At 63.7% G+C, this 13,991-nt stretch overlaps 2 protein-coding genes across 4 annotated transcripts; one reads left to right on the top strand and one right to left on the bottom strand.

The window, feature by feature from the left end:
• Positions 1 to 1,389: 1,389 nt before the first annotated feature.
• Positions 1,390 to 7,650, bottom strand: PCSK4 (proprotein convertase subtilisin/kexin type 4). The gene is given in 17 exon segments (XM_067033469.1): positions 1,390 to 1,812; positions 1,815 to 1,886; positions 1,889 to 2,233; positions 2,350 to 2,472; positions 2,821 to 2,945; positions 3,137 to 3,361; positions 3,574 to 3,691; positions 3,834 to 3,937; positions 4,016 to 4,116; positions 4,412 to 4,624; positions 4,712 to 4,884; positions 5,059 to 5,147; positions 5,244 to 5,320; positions 5,398 to 5,526; positions 5,600 to 5,692; positions 7,070 to 7,174; positions 7,456 to 7,650. Coding segments are annotated over 17 exon segments (2,337 nt in total). The 3' UTR covers positions 1,390 to 1,762.
• A 596-nt stretch (positions 7,651 to 8,246) lies between these two features.
• REEP6 (receptor accessory protein 6) lies at positions 8,247 to 13,475 on the top strand. Of its 3 annotated transcripts, XM_059060391.2 has the most exons (6): positions 8,356 to 8,620; positions 11,389 to 11,482; positions 11,565 to 11,703; positions 11,945 to 12,113; positions 12,327 to 12,409; positions 12,675 to 13,475. In XM_059060391.2, the coding sequence occupies exons 1-6, from the start codon at positions 8,506 to 8,508 to the stop codon at positions 12,687 to 12,689; spliced, it is 615 nt and encodes a 204-aa protein (XP_058916374.1). In that variant the 5' UTR covers positions 8,356 to 8,505; the 3' UTR covers positions 12,690 to 13,475. The 3 variants fall into 3 exon arrangements, with proteins under 3 accessions (XP_058916375.1, XP_058916374.1, XP_058916373.1); XM_059060392.2 differs by lacking the exon at positions 12,327 to 12,409 and having other exon boundaries at positions 8,247 to 8,620; XM_059060390.2 differs by lacking the exons at positions 12,327 to 12,409; positions 12,675 to 13,475 and having other exon boundaries at positions 8,417 to 8,620; positions 11,945 to 12,317.
• The last annotated feature ends 516 nt before the right edge of the window (positions 13,476 to 13,991 follow it).

Below are 13,991 nucleotides of genomic sequence, written 5' to 3'. Positions count from 1 at the left end.
CGACTGCCCCAAGATGGCATATTTTGGGCACTTACTATGTGCCAGGCAGGAAAACTACCTCTTTGGATCCTTGAGAGTATTTGGTGAGGCAGGTGCCAGGCTTAATGCTGTTGCACGGGTGGAGCCACTGAGGTTCTGAGAGGGAGGCCAGGTGCCTCTGGACACACAGACTGGACCTAACTTCAGAACTAGGGGCTGAGCTTGGTGGGACTCTGGGGGGCGTGGGCAGGACTCGGAGAGCAGCTGGCTGTCTCCCTTCCCTCACTAGCCACCTGCTTCCATTGGGTCCAGCTGCAGCCTTAGACAGAGGCTCATTCCTTTTACAGCATGAGGCTGGCCAACCTGGGCCTGGTGACCAAGGAGATTCTCAGGGGCCCAGGGCCACTGGATACTGGGGGTGTCTCTGGGGCTCCTGAAACAAACCAGGACCGCCCCTTGGAGTTCAAGTGAAGCCCATGGTCAAGGCACAACCAGCCTCCACTTCCTGTGGAAATCGCCTCCCCGCTCTGAAAATCAGGAGGAACATGTCCTCACCCCACCGGTGTGTGTGAGGACAGAGGAGGGACTCTTACTAACTCCATCCATGCCCTACTCCACCCCCATCCCCACACCCCTGCACCTCAGGATTCTCCTTCTGTTCCAGAGAGGTGGAGAACCCATTTTCCAGATGAGGAGGTCGAGGCCTGAAGGAGTGAGATCAATGTACCCCAGCTCATAATTCCCTCAGCCTCCCGACAACCTCAGAAAATAGACAAAGGTGTAATGACTGGAAGCTGGTAGACAGGCTGAGTGGATGGAATGCTGCGTGAATTGTCAACTGCAAATTGCACTTCTGTTAGTTCTCAGCATTAAAGAGAAACTCACGCATAAAGATGGAAGAAGAGGGCTTCCCTGATGGCACAGTGGTTAAGAACCCGCCTGCCAATGCAGGGGACATGGGTTCGAGCCCTGGTCCAGGAGGATCCCACATGCCACGGAGCAACTAAGCCCATGTGCCACGACTACTGAAGCCCACATGCCTAGAGCCTGCGAGCCACAACTACTGAAGCCCGCGCACCGCAACGAAGAGCAGCTCCCACTTGCCGCAATTAGAGAAAACCCACATGCAGCAACGAAGACCCAACACAGCCAAAAATAAATTAAAAAAAGAAAAAAGGATGGAAGAGGAGCCAGAGCCACAGGGGGCCAGGCCGCACTGTGGGGCCTCAGAGGCTTTGCAGCACATGGGTGGGTATCACTTGGGACCCTATCCCACCCCCAGAACCCCAGCTGATCCCTTCCTTCTCCAGGGACAGACGCCCAGGGGAAGGCAGACTCCACATGATATGCAGGGGACTCCCGCAATCATGCCATGGAGAAGGGGCCGGTGCCCCAAAGGAGCCCACAGACTTGCACCTCCTATTCAACCTTTATTTGCAAACTCTGAGGTTGCACGTGGTACCCGAGACTCTGGACAGTGTCATCTGCTCTCCTTCCCGCTTCCCCCATTCCGGGAAGGGAAGGGATGGTGGTCACTGCCGGGCTCTGCCCCATTACCCTCTCCCGACCCAAACTGTGCAACAAGACTTCTCTCTCTCTCTCCCCCTCTTTCACCTGGACCTGCCAGGTCCGGGGTGCAGGGTCCCACGAGGCTGCCCCTGGCCCGCGGCCTCAGTGGCAGCCGGGGCCTTCCCGGGGCAGGTTCCCACGGGGCGCCCGTCTGGGCAGCGGGGCAGTGGTGCCCACCGGGGACCTGGGTGGAGGCGCACGCTGGCTGTCCTCGTCAACCAGCTCCGGGTTCCAGCTCGCAGCGGGGTCTGGAGTGGTGAGGTAGTGGCGCCCCGATCCGGGGGGTCCCACCCATGGTGGCGGGCAGCCTACAAGAAGGACGCGGCAGAGGAGGGGCTCCCGAAGGCCACGGCCAGCAGGGCCAGCACCACAGCCTGGGCCGGGCCGTGGTGGCAGGGGCAGGCGGTCGCGGTGGGCTGGGGGATGCGGCCCTCAGGGGGGTCGGGTCCTGAGAAGGAGCCCCGCTGCACGTCCAGCGTGGACGGCGGGGGGCAAGCGGTACAGTCCAGCGGGGAGCTGCCGCGGCAGGTATAGCAGGACAAGTGGTAGCTGCAGCAGACCCGCAGGGCAGGCGCGGCTGGGCACCCAGGTTCAGCCGTCACCGCCTGCTGGGTGTGGTTGAAGTACCTCGGTGGGCAGTAGGCAAGGCAGAGGTGGCCCAGGATGTAGGTGGGGCTCTGGCAATCTGCACGAGGGAGGGACACGCCCACCGGGCTGTGAGGCCGTGACCTGCCCCAGGCCGCACACGCACATTGCCCGCCTGCCACCTCCCAGCAGGTGAGCCATACGCCGGGCACTCACCCTGGCACGGCCCCTCTGTGTCCCACTGCACACACGCGCTGCTGGTCACCTGGGGGCCTGAGGGCCGCGCCGTCATGTCCTCGGCCGTCCCATAGAGCAGCAGCGTGTAGCGGTACAGCGTCCCTGGGCAGGGGTGGTGGTGGGCACGGGCAGAAGAGGAAAAGGCTGTCAGCAGCCTCGTCCTGCCATTCTGGGCCCCCACCCTCCCCAGATTCCCAGCCTCAGACGGTGCCCTGGGTCGCCCAGGACCCGCTGCGCGCTGGTAACTGGACACCTCCTGCCCCCTAAATACCTGAACCCCCACTGTGCGCTGGTAACCAGACACCTATTACATGCCAGCACTGTGTGCTCAGCCTCTTGGAGGAGACCAGCGGGAGCCCTGTGCCTTGGGCTTGGGGGCAGTAAGGAGGCCACCAGCTCCAGAGCACGGGGCAGGTGGGGCTCGAGCCCCAGCCTGTGCCCGGCTCTCACCTGTGTTGAAATAGTAGCCCTTGTTCTCCAGGACCAGGGTCCACAAGCCACGCGGGTCCTCGTCCCAGAAGTGGGTGGACATGAAGATCCAGTTGTTGTAGCCTTGGCCACTGATGTCAAAGGGTCTGGGACAGAGAGGCAGGCGCGGGGAGGAGGGGGGCTTCACAACCACAGTCCTGACCGGCCACGAGCACACTAAGTGTCTGTGATGCCAACGGGGGGGGGTCCAGCCCGCCTGACCCCACGGGGCACTTGTCTCCTCCTCGTGGGGTTGCCCAGGAAAGAGAGTTTGTGGCCCGGTCCCCTGCCCCCGCACCTGATGGCCACAAGCGTGGAGCGGGTGCCCATGGGGCTGGTGAGCGAGATCTCCAAGTCCCCACGGCGGCTGTAGGACAGGGACAGCTGCACCTGCACGTGCTCCAGCGAGCGGATGTAGTTGGCGTGGCCGATGCAGGCTGACACGTTCTTCCTCACGTGCATCACCCGCAGGATGGGGCTGGGGGCTGCGGCACGCGAGGCGAGGGCCCCTCCTGCTGGCCTGCTAGAGGATGGGCGGCCAGCAGGCAGGGTCTGGGCTCAGAGTCTGCCCTCTCCTTGTACAGATGGCTGGACTGAGACCTCGGGGCCTGCCTCCACATGTCCACCCCCCAGGGTGGTAATGACAGGTGCTGGGGGAGAGGTCTGGGGACGTGGCGGTGGGGACGTGGCTGGGGTTAGATGTGGGTGCGCAGGTGGGCAGAGGAGGGCGCTCACGTGGGGGTGTGCACGATGCGGATGATGCATTTCTTCTGGGGCTGTGTGGGCAGCCATGAGCGAGCCAAGTCCACCAGCAGCCCGGCGTCCAGCAGCCCGTAGCCATAGTGGTGGCTCACTGCGTGGAGGGGCGGTGGTCACGCCCACTGTGGGCGTGGCATCACCAACCCCGCCCAGTCCTGCCGCACCTTGGCGCCCCACGCCGGTGGTCACGCCCGCTGTGGGCGTGGCATCCCCAACCCCGCCCAGTCCTGCCGCACCTTGGCGCCCCACGCCGTTGGTCCTCCAGTCCTCGGCCTGGAGCTGCGCTGGCCTGGACGCCCGGACCACCAGATGCTGCATGTCCCGCCACGTCAAGAACGGGCTGGGGGTGGGTGAGGGAGGGTGAGCCGGGGCCACACTGGGGAGCTCCGGCAGTAGGCGGGATCCCTCCGTCACCTACTTGGCCTCCAGAGCCAGGGCGATCATGCCCGCAGCCAGCGGGGCAGAGGCCGAGGTGCCCGTGTGCTTGTCCGTGCACCGGTGGTGCAGGTCTGTGGTGACCTGGGGGCACAGAGAGAGGGACTCAGGCGCCTGGTGCACAGGAAATCCCAGGCCTTGTTCAAAACGGCCCAAGCGTTCCAAGGAAGAGACACCTCAGAGCACGACAGCAGGTCTGGGGCCCTGAACACAGCCGCCCAGCTGCCAGCCTCCTGGGAGGGCACGTGAAGGGGTGCCAACCGTGGGGCCTGGTCCCCGGACCCCAGTCTGTGTGTCAGACGCGAACCGGGCAGTCCTGGGAAGAGGCAAGGTGGGGGACAGGAGGGAAGGCAGGGCACCGGTGTGGGGGGGCGCTCACGATTTTGGGGTCGGCAGCAACGCCGCTGCTGTAGGTAGTGGTGAGCGTGGAGGCACAGGCCTCGCTGTACCAGGGCACGCGGCCCTGCTGGGTGGTGCTGCCCACCGAGAGCGTGTAGATGCTGTTGGTGTAGCCGTCACAGTTGCAGTTGTCATAGTGCAGGCCGCCGTTGCCCGACGCCCAGATGAAGAGGGTGCCCAGCCCGCCTCGGCCCTGCAGATGGAGAACCAGGCCAGAGACGGGGACGGGGTGTGGGCCTCGCATGCTGGCCCAGGCTCTCCGTGCCCCACAGCAGCTCACCTTGGTCACGCCGCGCCTGAAGGCCTCTTGGGTGAGGATGCCCGGGCCGTCCACTGTGCGGCCGTCGTCCTCGGGGCCCCAGCTGGCGCTGTAGATGTGGATGTGCTGCGGCTGCAGGCTCAGCGACTGGGCCTCGATCACGTCGGTTATGGTGCCGTCCAGCATGCGCACCCCTGCGCAGGCGGCCTCGGTAAACACCCCGCCTGCGCCCCGCACTCTCCCCGCCCTGGGGGTGGAGGTGTCTGTGGGGGGTTCAGCTCTCCCCGACCCTGAGCCTGGGGCCCTGACACGGCCCAGTGGCTAGTGTGGGGCCGAAAGGCGCCCCGCCACCCTCCTGGCCTGAGTACCTCCGATTCGGGCATTGTAGGCGACGCCAGCACCACAGAACCTGTTGTTTGCCGTCGCTGCCACTTCCCCGGCACAGCGGGTCCCATGCCTGGTGCCAGGGCAGAGACAGGTGCCCGTCACAGCCCCTTGGCCCCTCGTAGGGTAGCGGGGGCTGCCCCCATGCCCTGTGGGATGCCGGGCTCACCGGTTCTCATCGCTGGACGTGTATCGCGGCTGGGGGTCTGGGTCATAGTCATTGAAGTCGTAGCTGGCTAGAGGGTCCTGGAGGATGGAGACATGAGGGGCTGCGACCAGCCGTGGGACCTGGGGCAGCCCCCTCCCCAGCCCCACCGGCTCACATAGTTGGCCCAGAGGTCTGGGTGGTCCTTCTCGATGCCGTCGTCCAGGACAGAGACCACGATGCCCTGGCCAGACAGCCCCTGGCTCCAGACCTGCAGGATGTTCAGGTCCGGCTGCACCTCCTTGTTCTGTGCAAGGCAGGGCTGGGGTCAGTGGGGCTCTGGCCTGGCCTGGCCCCGCCGCCCAGCCCAGCCAGCTCACCATGTACCACTGCTTGGAGAACCAGGGATCCGTGGGTACCACCAAGGAGCGTTTCACCCGCCGCTGCATCGTCTGCTGCTGGAACCACTGCACCTGTGGGCGGGGAGACCACACCACGGGAGGGGCTGGACCCACGAGCAGCCCACCCTCCTCCCAGCTTCCTGCCCTCACACCAGGCTGCTTTAGAGGGCCCTGCCCCTCAGCCCTTCCACCAATTCCTGGTCAAAGGGCCCAAATCTGCTTCCAGGATCTGGCGTCGGCCTCTTCCCTGGATCTGCCAAGGGGCAGCGGTGTGGGGCTGAGGCATAGTGTGTCTGGGCTGTCACCTACTTGTCCTGGGGCCCACGTGGTGTGTGTTGGGGCCAGGGACCCCGTGTTTGCTGGGGCTGCTCTTGGGGGTCCCCGTGTGCCTGGGGCTCTGCCTCTGGAGGGGACTGAAGCCCTCTGAGCACCCATCCCCTGCGGCCCACAGACACGTGGTGGCTGCTATTCAGGGTGGCTGCGGCTCCTGGCGTCCCAACCCTGCCCCCGTCCCCATCCCTGTTCTAGAATCTGTCTCCCCAAGACATGCCCATATCCTCTTGCAGTGTTCACTTCTCTCGACCGCACCCTCCCTGGTGCAGGTCACCCCTGTATGGCCACACCCACCTCCTCCCTTGTCCTCCAGCAGCCCTGCCCTGCTGCCTCTCTACAACCCATTCTTGGCACACTGCAGCATTACTCTCTGTGGAACCCTCTCTGTGAAACCCGTACCTGAACACTACCTCTCCAAAGCCCACAAGGCCCCCTGCCTGTCCGTCCCCCAGCAGTCTTCCTCTGCTGCAGCCACAGTGGCTGCCTCAGTCCAGGGCCTTTGCACATGCCCTTCTGCCTGCCCCAGGCCTCCCTTTCTCAGACCTTGCCCTTTCCCCCTTTTCCTTGTTCTGCTCCCAATAGCCCCCCCAACCTGGCTCATGTTCCCACGTCCCCATCTCAGCAATCAGGGCCATCTTCTCCTCGATTGCTCAACTCCAGATCCTGATTTCTCTCTGTCCCACACATCCAATCCATCAGCAAGCCCTGACTGGCCTCTGTCCTGCAAACCACGTCTCGAACCAACCACTTCTCTCTGTCCCAGTGCTCCTGGTGGGGTTTCCAGCTGTCGTGCTTCTTGCCTCCTTGCCAGTCAGGCCCGCCTCCCCCAGCCCAGTCTCTTTATGGGGTACCTGGGAACTTTGATCTTTCAGGGTGAGATAGAGGAGGGAAGGGGAGGTGACAAGAAATTGCTGACAGTCCACCTGCCCTGGGGTGAGTGCTGTGCACAAATCTTCCCCATTTGGCTCCCTACTGTATAGACTAGGGGGCCAAATGGACACCAAGACTCAGAGAGAGCTGGTGACTTGCCGAAGGTCACACAGACATTTATTACAATTACAAGAATAACGAGAGGTGCTGACATCCCTCAGGGGGCAGCCTCAAGGCCAGGCTCACCTTGGGGTCTTTCTTCAGGCGCAGGCGGTGGCCCCAGTGTGGGGTCAGGGACTGCTGGACCACGCCCCGGTGCCGCAGATGGAAATACTGCCCATCAGGGAAGATCTGGGAATAAAGGGGAGCAGCTGCATGGCTGGGACCTGGTTCCCCTGATGGAGCCCCTCCCAGGACAGGGGCCAGCCCCCCTTCCTTATGTTTCCCCCAACCAGGTGCCCGGGTGGGAGCTTCAGATGCCCTCTGAGGGTCCCAGGATCTGGAGATGGTCTAGGCAGTAGTGAGCTGGGGGGTCCTTGATATCTGGGGAACCTAGCGAGGGACCCTCTCATCTGCCGGGGTCTGGGGTCGTCCATCCCCCGCCCCCTCCCGTCAGACCGAGTCCCACCCACCGGCCCCAGGTTGACGAAGCCGAATTTGCGCGCCAGGCGCTCGATTTCCTGGTAACCCTGTGACACCCGCACGGCCCAGCTGCTGACATAGATGGGAGCCCGGGGTGACGCCCAACCCACAGCCATGGAGCCAACGAGTGCCAGGCCCAAGGCCAAGGTCAGGCGCAGCCAGAGCGCACTCCGGGCGAGCCGCATGCCGGCGGGGGCGGGGCCTCAGAAAGCCCCTCCTCCTGACCAAACCGCCGAGATGGCCCAAGCGCCCGCCCCGCCCCCGGCGCCATAGCAACCCCTGAAATCCTTCAACTCCCAGGGGGCCTTGCAGCTCTCCAACTTGATGGGCGCGAAGATCTGACAGCAGGTTGGGGGAGAGACATGCCCACCCTGTTTTTCCCCAGACTCGAACCCTCTGGAGCCTCAGTCTCCCCATTTGTACAATGATTCCCCAATTCTTCTGACCCAGAGGTGAGGGTTCACTGTTGCTATAATTGACCCCGCCCCTTATTTGCCCCGCCCACTTTCCTATACACACCCTCCCCCTAGAATAAGCCTTGCCTCCTCCCCGGTCCAACCAGAATTGCTCTTTAGAATAAGTCCCACCTTCTCAGTTGCCCCTCCCACCAGCTCCGCCTCCCTAGCACTCTTCGCTCCTCACCCAGCTCCACCCACAACTGCTCAGCCAATAATCCCCATGACCCCGCCCCTCCAATCAGCTACGCCCCGCTCCCGCTGGGCCAATCGGCGCCCTCAGCCCCCGCGCCCCGCCCCCTTACTCCAAAGCCGCGGCTGCGGCAGCCGCGGCCGGCCCTGGGGCAATGCGGACGAGGAGACGGGGCGGGCCCCACCTCCTTTGTCCTCTCCGCCCTCCCATTGGACAGAGCGGGGGACAGGAGGTGGAAAAGAGCCCGGGGGCGGAGACCAGCCCGGGGGCGGAGAGTGGCCCCGGGGTCCGGCGGTGCGGCTCGCGGGGAGGGAAGGCAGCGCGCACGGTCTACGGCAGGTGCGCGGGGTGGCGGTCAAGTTCAAGCTGCCAGCCCCGGGCCCGCCGGTGCCATGGATGGCCTGCGCCAGCGCTTCGAGCGCTTTCTGGAACAGAGGAATTTGGCCACCGAAGCGCTAGGGGCGCTCGAAGCCAAGACCGGTGTCGAGAAGCGTTACTTGGCCGCGGGTGAGCCGTCGGTGGGCTCTCGGGGCCGCCTCCCCATTTCTCCGACGGGCACACTGAGGCCCTGGGCCACCGGGGCCTCGGACCTGCACCCTCCGGCCAGCTCCGGCTGCGGGGTCCAGCTCAGGCGGCGGGGCAAGCCCACAGTTCAGGGAGGAGACTGAGATCTTGGGGAGGGGTCTTGGACCGGGACCTTGTGTCTACCCGTAGCCCCTCCCCGTCCCCGCTGTGCGACCTCGGTCGAGGACCACCCCCTCTCTCGGCCCCGCAGCCGTCCTCTGCCCCCTCCCTCTGGGCCATGGGTGCCCGCCAGGCAGAAGTCCGGTTCTTCCAGTTGTCCTGCTGGCCCCGGGGGAGGACGGGGCAGGTAGGCAGCCAGTGCCCTGCCAGTCTTTACACCCTCTTCCCGGATGGACTCCAGCAAGGAAGCAAGTGTAGAGATCTTCCCGTTTTCCCAGGGGATGCTCCAGACGTGGAGGGGAAGGATCACTCCCACCTCCCCTCAGGTTGTTCTCCTGCTAATATCACCTCCTACCCCCGCCCTTGGCCTGCCCTCTCCCTTCCCCTGTCCGGAATTGGGTTGTTTGACTGCTGTGATGGGGTTGCAGAACGGTTGGATGGGGCCCACGGAGAGGGAGGTCCAGCCACCCCAACTGTCACCTCCATTCCAGTCCCTCCTCTGCCTTTCTTCCTCAATGACCTTGGGTGGCCCCTGCCACCCTCTGAAACTGTCCAGTAAGTGTCCCTTAAGTGCCTCCCCTCTTTTTTGGTGCTTCAGACCCTACTGCCCTCTGCCACCTCTTCCAGGAAGCCCCCCTGGAATGAATCACAGGACACTTTGGACACTGGGGGGCAGCTCTGGCTGAGGACAGGCCACGTGTTTTGAGCATCTGTGTACAGATCCTTGGAGTCCACTTTCCTCCCATTTCCCTGCCAGCTGGGGGATTCCCATGCCAGACAGCCCAAGGAAGGTCCAAAACCTGTCCCCCCAGGTTCCTGGTGCCCAATCTGTGTCGGGTCAGCCAGGGACCTGCCCCTGAGAGCAAGCCCTTGACCTCCTGCCTTGTTTTCAACATCCCTGATACCAGTGGGAGGGGAATTTAGGTCATAGAACACAGGGGAGGGGCCTGTTGGGAGGGGCCTGCTGGGTAGGCTGGGGGGGTCACAGGGAGGAAACTGAGGCCTGGAGTGGGAGGCTGCCCCTGCTGTCTGCCCTGTTTGGAGCATCCACCCTCACCCCACCCCCACCCCATCTGCTGCTGATTGGACTGTCCCCGCCCGTGTCCAAGGTCATCCTCCCTTTGCTGAGGCTGCAGGAATAGGGATTGAGCAGAGAGGGGCTCTGAGAGAGCTACTTCTCCCCAACTAGCAGCAATCGCCGGGGAAGAGGTGCCATTTCCCCCACCCCCTCTCCCAGATATTGGGACCCTTGGGCCCTACCGGCCTGAGATGGACAAAATACCCCCTCCAAGGTAACCGGGGAGGAAACCCAGAAGAAGCAATGACCAGGCCTCCTAGGGCCAGCTGGGGATTCCCCTCCCTCTCTCGACCCCAGACCCCCGGGATAAAGGCTAATGCATGTGGAGGGGAGGGTGGAGGGGACTCTGCCCTTTGGTCCTCTAGTGGCCTCTGTCTCTCTCTACAGATAACAGCCTGGAGGTGGGGGAAGAGGCTGTAAATGCTCCCAGGGGCCAGAGGCTCCCCGAGTGATCGAGCGTGAGCCTCTTCCGCCACCCCCACCCCCAGCTTCCGTTTCATCCTGGCTGTTGAATGAAACAGAGCAGGGCGGGACAGAGACCTGCACACAAGAAGTGCTTCATAAATGCAGCAGCGACCATTATGATTTCAGAGTGGCTAATGCTCCTGGCCCCCATCCCCCACACCGTTCTCCTCTGAGCCCTCATCGCTGGGAGTGCGCTTGGGCCCCCGGAGACGTGTAGGGCGGGGTCCCTTCTACTGAGTCTTGTTTAGCTAACCCCACAGCAGCCCTAGGAGACAGGGCCACTACCCGCCCCACTGACAGTTGGGGAAACTGAGGCTGCAAGCAGAGAGACACTTGCTAGGTGTCTTGTCGTGGGTGAGAGCTCTCCTCAGTCAGGGGGACTCTCAGTACGGTGCTTTGCATCCTCCCACTGAGACAAGGGCTCTCAGAGGGGGCTGTGCAGCCCCCAGGAGACACTGGGCGATGTCTGGGGACATCTGACGGTCACGACTGGGGGGAGCTCCTGGCATCAAGTGGGTGGGGACCAGGGATGCTGCTCTGCACCCCAGACGCAGTGCCCAGGGAGGTTCCCCCCGCCCCAGAGTCAGCAGTGGTGAGGGGAAGGGACCCTGGACTAAGCAAAAAGTTAGAAATCGTTGCCTTTCTCTGCTCTCCAGGAATCATGTCTTGGTTTTTCTCCCATTTACTTATATTCAAACTCTAGCCTCTTGTGCTCAGCCCCTCCTATAGGACCCAGAGTGAGGTGGTTATAATTGTGGAGATCACATATTCATTCAACAAACACGGGGCAGCCACTCGGTACAGACCAGTCCTGAGGTGCCAGCCTGCCCTTGGGGAGCTCACAGTCCCGCGGCGGAGACTGACATGTCAGTGGGGTTCAGGGCCACGATGAGGGTTGCCCAGGTGCTGCAGGGCAATAACCCCTCCTAGAGGGGCAGCCGAGGCTTCTGGGAGGAGTGATGGATGCAGGCTGCATGGGCCAGGCCAACGGGGCTCTGGAGACTGGGCTCAGCACGTGTAGCCCACACCCGGCCCCCTCTCTCCGCAGGAGCCGCCACTCTGCTAAGCCTGTATCTTCTGTTCGGGTACGGGGCGTCTCTGCTGTGCAATCTCATCGGCTTTGCATACCCCGCATATGCTTCGTGAGTGCCCGCTGGTTTGGGGGCACGGCGGGGGGGCGTCTGGGGCTCAGAGCAGCCCCTGACCCTGCCTCGCCTCCCCCAGGATCAAAGCTATCGAGAGCCCAAGCAAAGACGACGACACCGTGTGGCTCACCTACTGGGTAGTGTACGGCCTGTTTGGGCTGGCCGAGTTCTTCAGCGATCTACTCCTGTCCTGGTTCCCTTTCTACTACGCGGGCAAGGTGGGCGCCACTCGGGACACACCATGGCGGCTGGGGTTCCCAGGAGCGGGTACCCAGGGGTGTCTGATGGGGGAGGCCAGGCCCATCCCTAAGGGTGTCTGATGGGGAGGCCAGGCCCATCCACAGAGGCGTCTGATGAGTGTGGCCAGGTCCACCCCAGCCCAGCGTCTGATGGAGGAGACCCCCCCCAACCCGAGGCACAGAGCAGGGGCCGAGTGTAACTCCTGCCCTGTGTCCGCAGTGCGCCTTCCTGTTGTTCTGCATGGTTCCCGGCCCCTGGAACGGGGCTCACATGCTGTATCATCGCGTCATACGTCCACTGTTCCTAAAGCATCACGAGGCCGTGGACAGCATCATAAGCGACCTCAGCGGGCGGGCCCTGGACGTGGCAGCCGGAATAACAAGGGACAGTGCGTGCCCGCAGGGCGAGGGGTGTCTGTCTCTCCGGTCTCTGTCTGTCTGTCTGTCTCCCGGCTCCCTCTGCCCCACTCACCTTCATTCCTGCCTGCTGTCCTCCTGACTCTGACTGGCCTCTGTCTGGCGTCCGGACCACCTCCACTGGGTGCTCGCTAAATCTTCCCCTCTCACTGTCCGCCTCTCTCTCCTTCGCTCTCCGGAACCAGTCCTGCACGCCCTGGCCCGCAGCCGGGCTCTCGTCACCCCGGCGGCTGCGGCAGTGGGCCCCTCACTGCCCTCGGAGCCGACTGTACGTAACGCCCGCCCCTGGGAGGTAGGGAGGGCCCACACCTGTGTGCGCGCACGTGTGTGCGTGCACGCGTGCGTGCGTGCGTGCGTGAGTGCCTGCACCTGCCTCTCTCCCTGCCAAGGCCGGCTGCTGGCCGCTCAGGTGAAGCTGGCCCCCGGCACTCTCCAGCAGCCTCTGTCCCGGTCTCCACCGGCTTAGCGCAGCCCTTGGGCCCCTGGACACAGCCAGACCCGCCTCACTCACACTCAGGGCGCTCTCTCCACAGCCAAAGCAAGCGTGACTCAGCCCCAGAAGAACAGGTGAAGTCCCTGCCCAGGCCCTGTGCAGAAAAGCCGGCCGGCCAGCTGGAGGACGCGTTACACTCCAAGTCCTCGGTGGATCCCCCAGCCGACTCCCCAGTGGAGCCCACCACCAGCCCCTCGTCCCCAAGCAAGCCGGCCCTCAGGAGCTCCACCGACCTGGGCCACTCTCAGCCTCAATACCCCCCCACCACTGGCTCTGGCAATGGCACCCAGCTGCCCGGCAAGCTCCGGGCTGGGCTTCGGTCTCGAGCCAACTCCTCCACCCAGCCCCAGGCCCCAGGGCAGCCCCAGGCTCCCGGGCAGTCCCAGTCCCCCCGACAGCCCCAGGTCCACGGCCAGCAGCGCGCCCGGCCCTCCATCACTTCCTCAGGCCCTTCCCAGACGGCCCGCCAGTCCTCAGGCTCCACGCAGGGTCCCAGCGCGTCCTCCAGCCAGGGAGCCCCCCTTGTGCAGTCTCCCAGTGGCACCACCATGCCCCCTCAGCCCCCCAACAAGACCCCCGATGGACCAGGGGCCTCAGCCCCCAAGTCCAGCAGACGGCATCAGAAGCAGCCCACAACAGAAGCCACCAGCAGCACCTCGGTGCCCAAGCTGCCCGCCTCCTGCCAATCCATGTCTTCCCTGGAGCGCTCCTCGGAGTCCACCACTGAGGCCACCTGCAGCTGGCCCCACCACAGACACGGGTTCCGCTACCTGCAGCACTGCTGGCGGCTGAAACACCTGGCCTGCTAAGGGAGGGCTCAGTAAAGCTCATCTGGACCAGCCTTATCTCACCGTCTGTCCGCTGGGCTCCAGGGGGCGGGGCTTCTTGGGCACAGGGTCTCCTCCAACCGGGGCAGGCGCTGGGCAGCCCCACTTTACAGATGAGAAAACCGAGGCTCAGAATGGAGGTCTCACCAAGTGGCTGCGAAAGACATGAGCCCGGGCACTCCTTGTCCTCACGCTTTCTCTCTCCCCTCCTGGGGTAGCTCTCAGGCCCACTCACCACAATCCCCTTCTTTTTTTTTTTTTTTTTGGCTGTGCCGTGCGGCGTGCGGGATCTCAGTTCCCCGCCCAGGGATCGAACCCATGCCCCCTGCAGTGGAAGCACGGAGCCTTAACCCCCGGACCCCCAGGGAAGGCCTCACAATCCCCTTATTGTGAAAACTCCTCCAGACAAGCAAGCCAGAGGCAATAGCCCCGCCTCACTTGCGTTCCCTCTAGAAGCAGATGGCCGGGCAAGAATTTGAGTACAAGTCCTTTACGTGGGAGGGATCCCAGGAAGAGCCAAGAGGGAGAAG

This window comes from Kogia breviceps, chromosome 4 (genome assembly GCF_026419965.1).
Source record: "Kogia breviceps isolate mKogBre1 chromosome 4, mKogBre1 haplotype 1, whole genome shotgun sequence".
Classification (NCBI taxonomy): domain Eukaryota; kingdom Metazoa; phylum Chordata; class Mammalia; order Artiodactyla; family Physeteridae; genus Kogia; species Kogia breviceps.
This window is presented reverse-complemented; position numbering and strand designations above follow the sequence as displayed.

What these genes read in the sequence shown, in the direction of transcription:
- REEP6 (XM_059060390.2), top strand. Translation starts at nt 8,506, where the DNA reads ATGGATGGCCTGCGCCAGCGCTTCGAGCGCTTTCTGGAACAGAGGAAT. An exon ending in GCATACCCCGCATATGCTTC is followed by an intron (nt 11,483 to 11,564) that starts GTGAGTGCCCGC and finishes CGCCTCCCCCAG; the next exon opens with GATCAAAGCTATCGAGAGCC. An exon ending in CTTTCTACTACGCGGGCAAG is followed by an intron (nt 11,704 to 11,944) that starts GTGGGCGCCACT and finishes CTGTGTCCGCAG; the next exon opens with TGCGCCTTCCTGTTGTTCTG.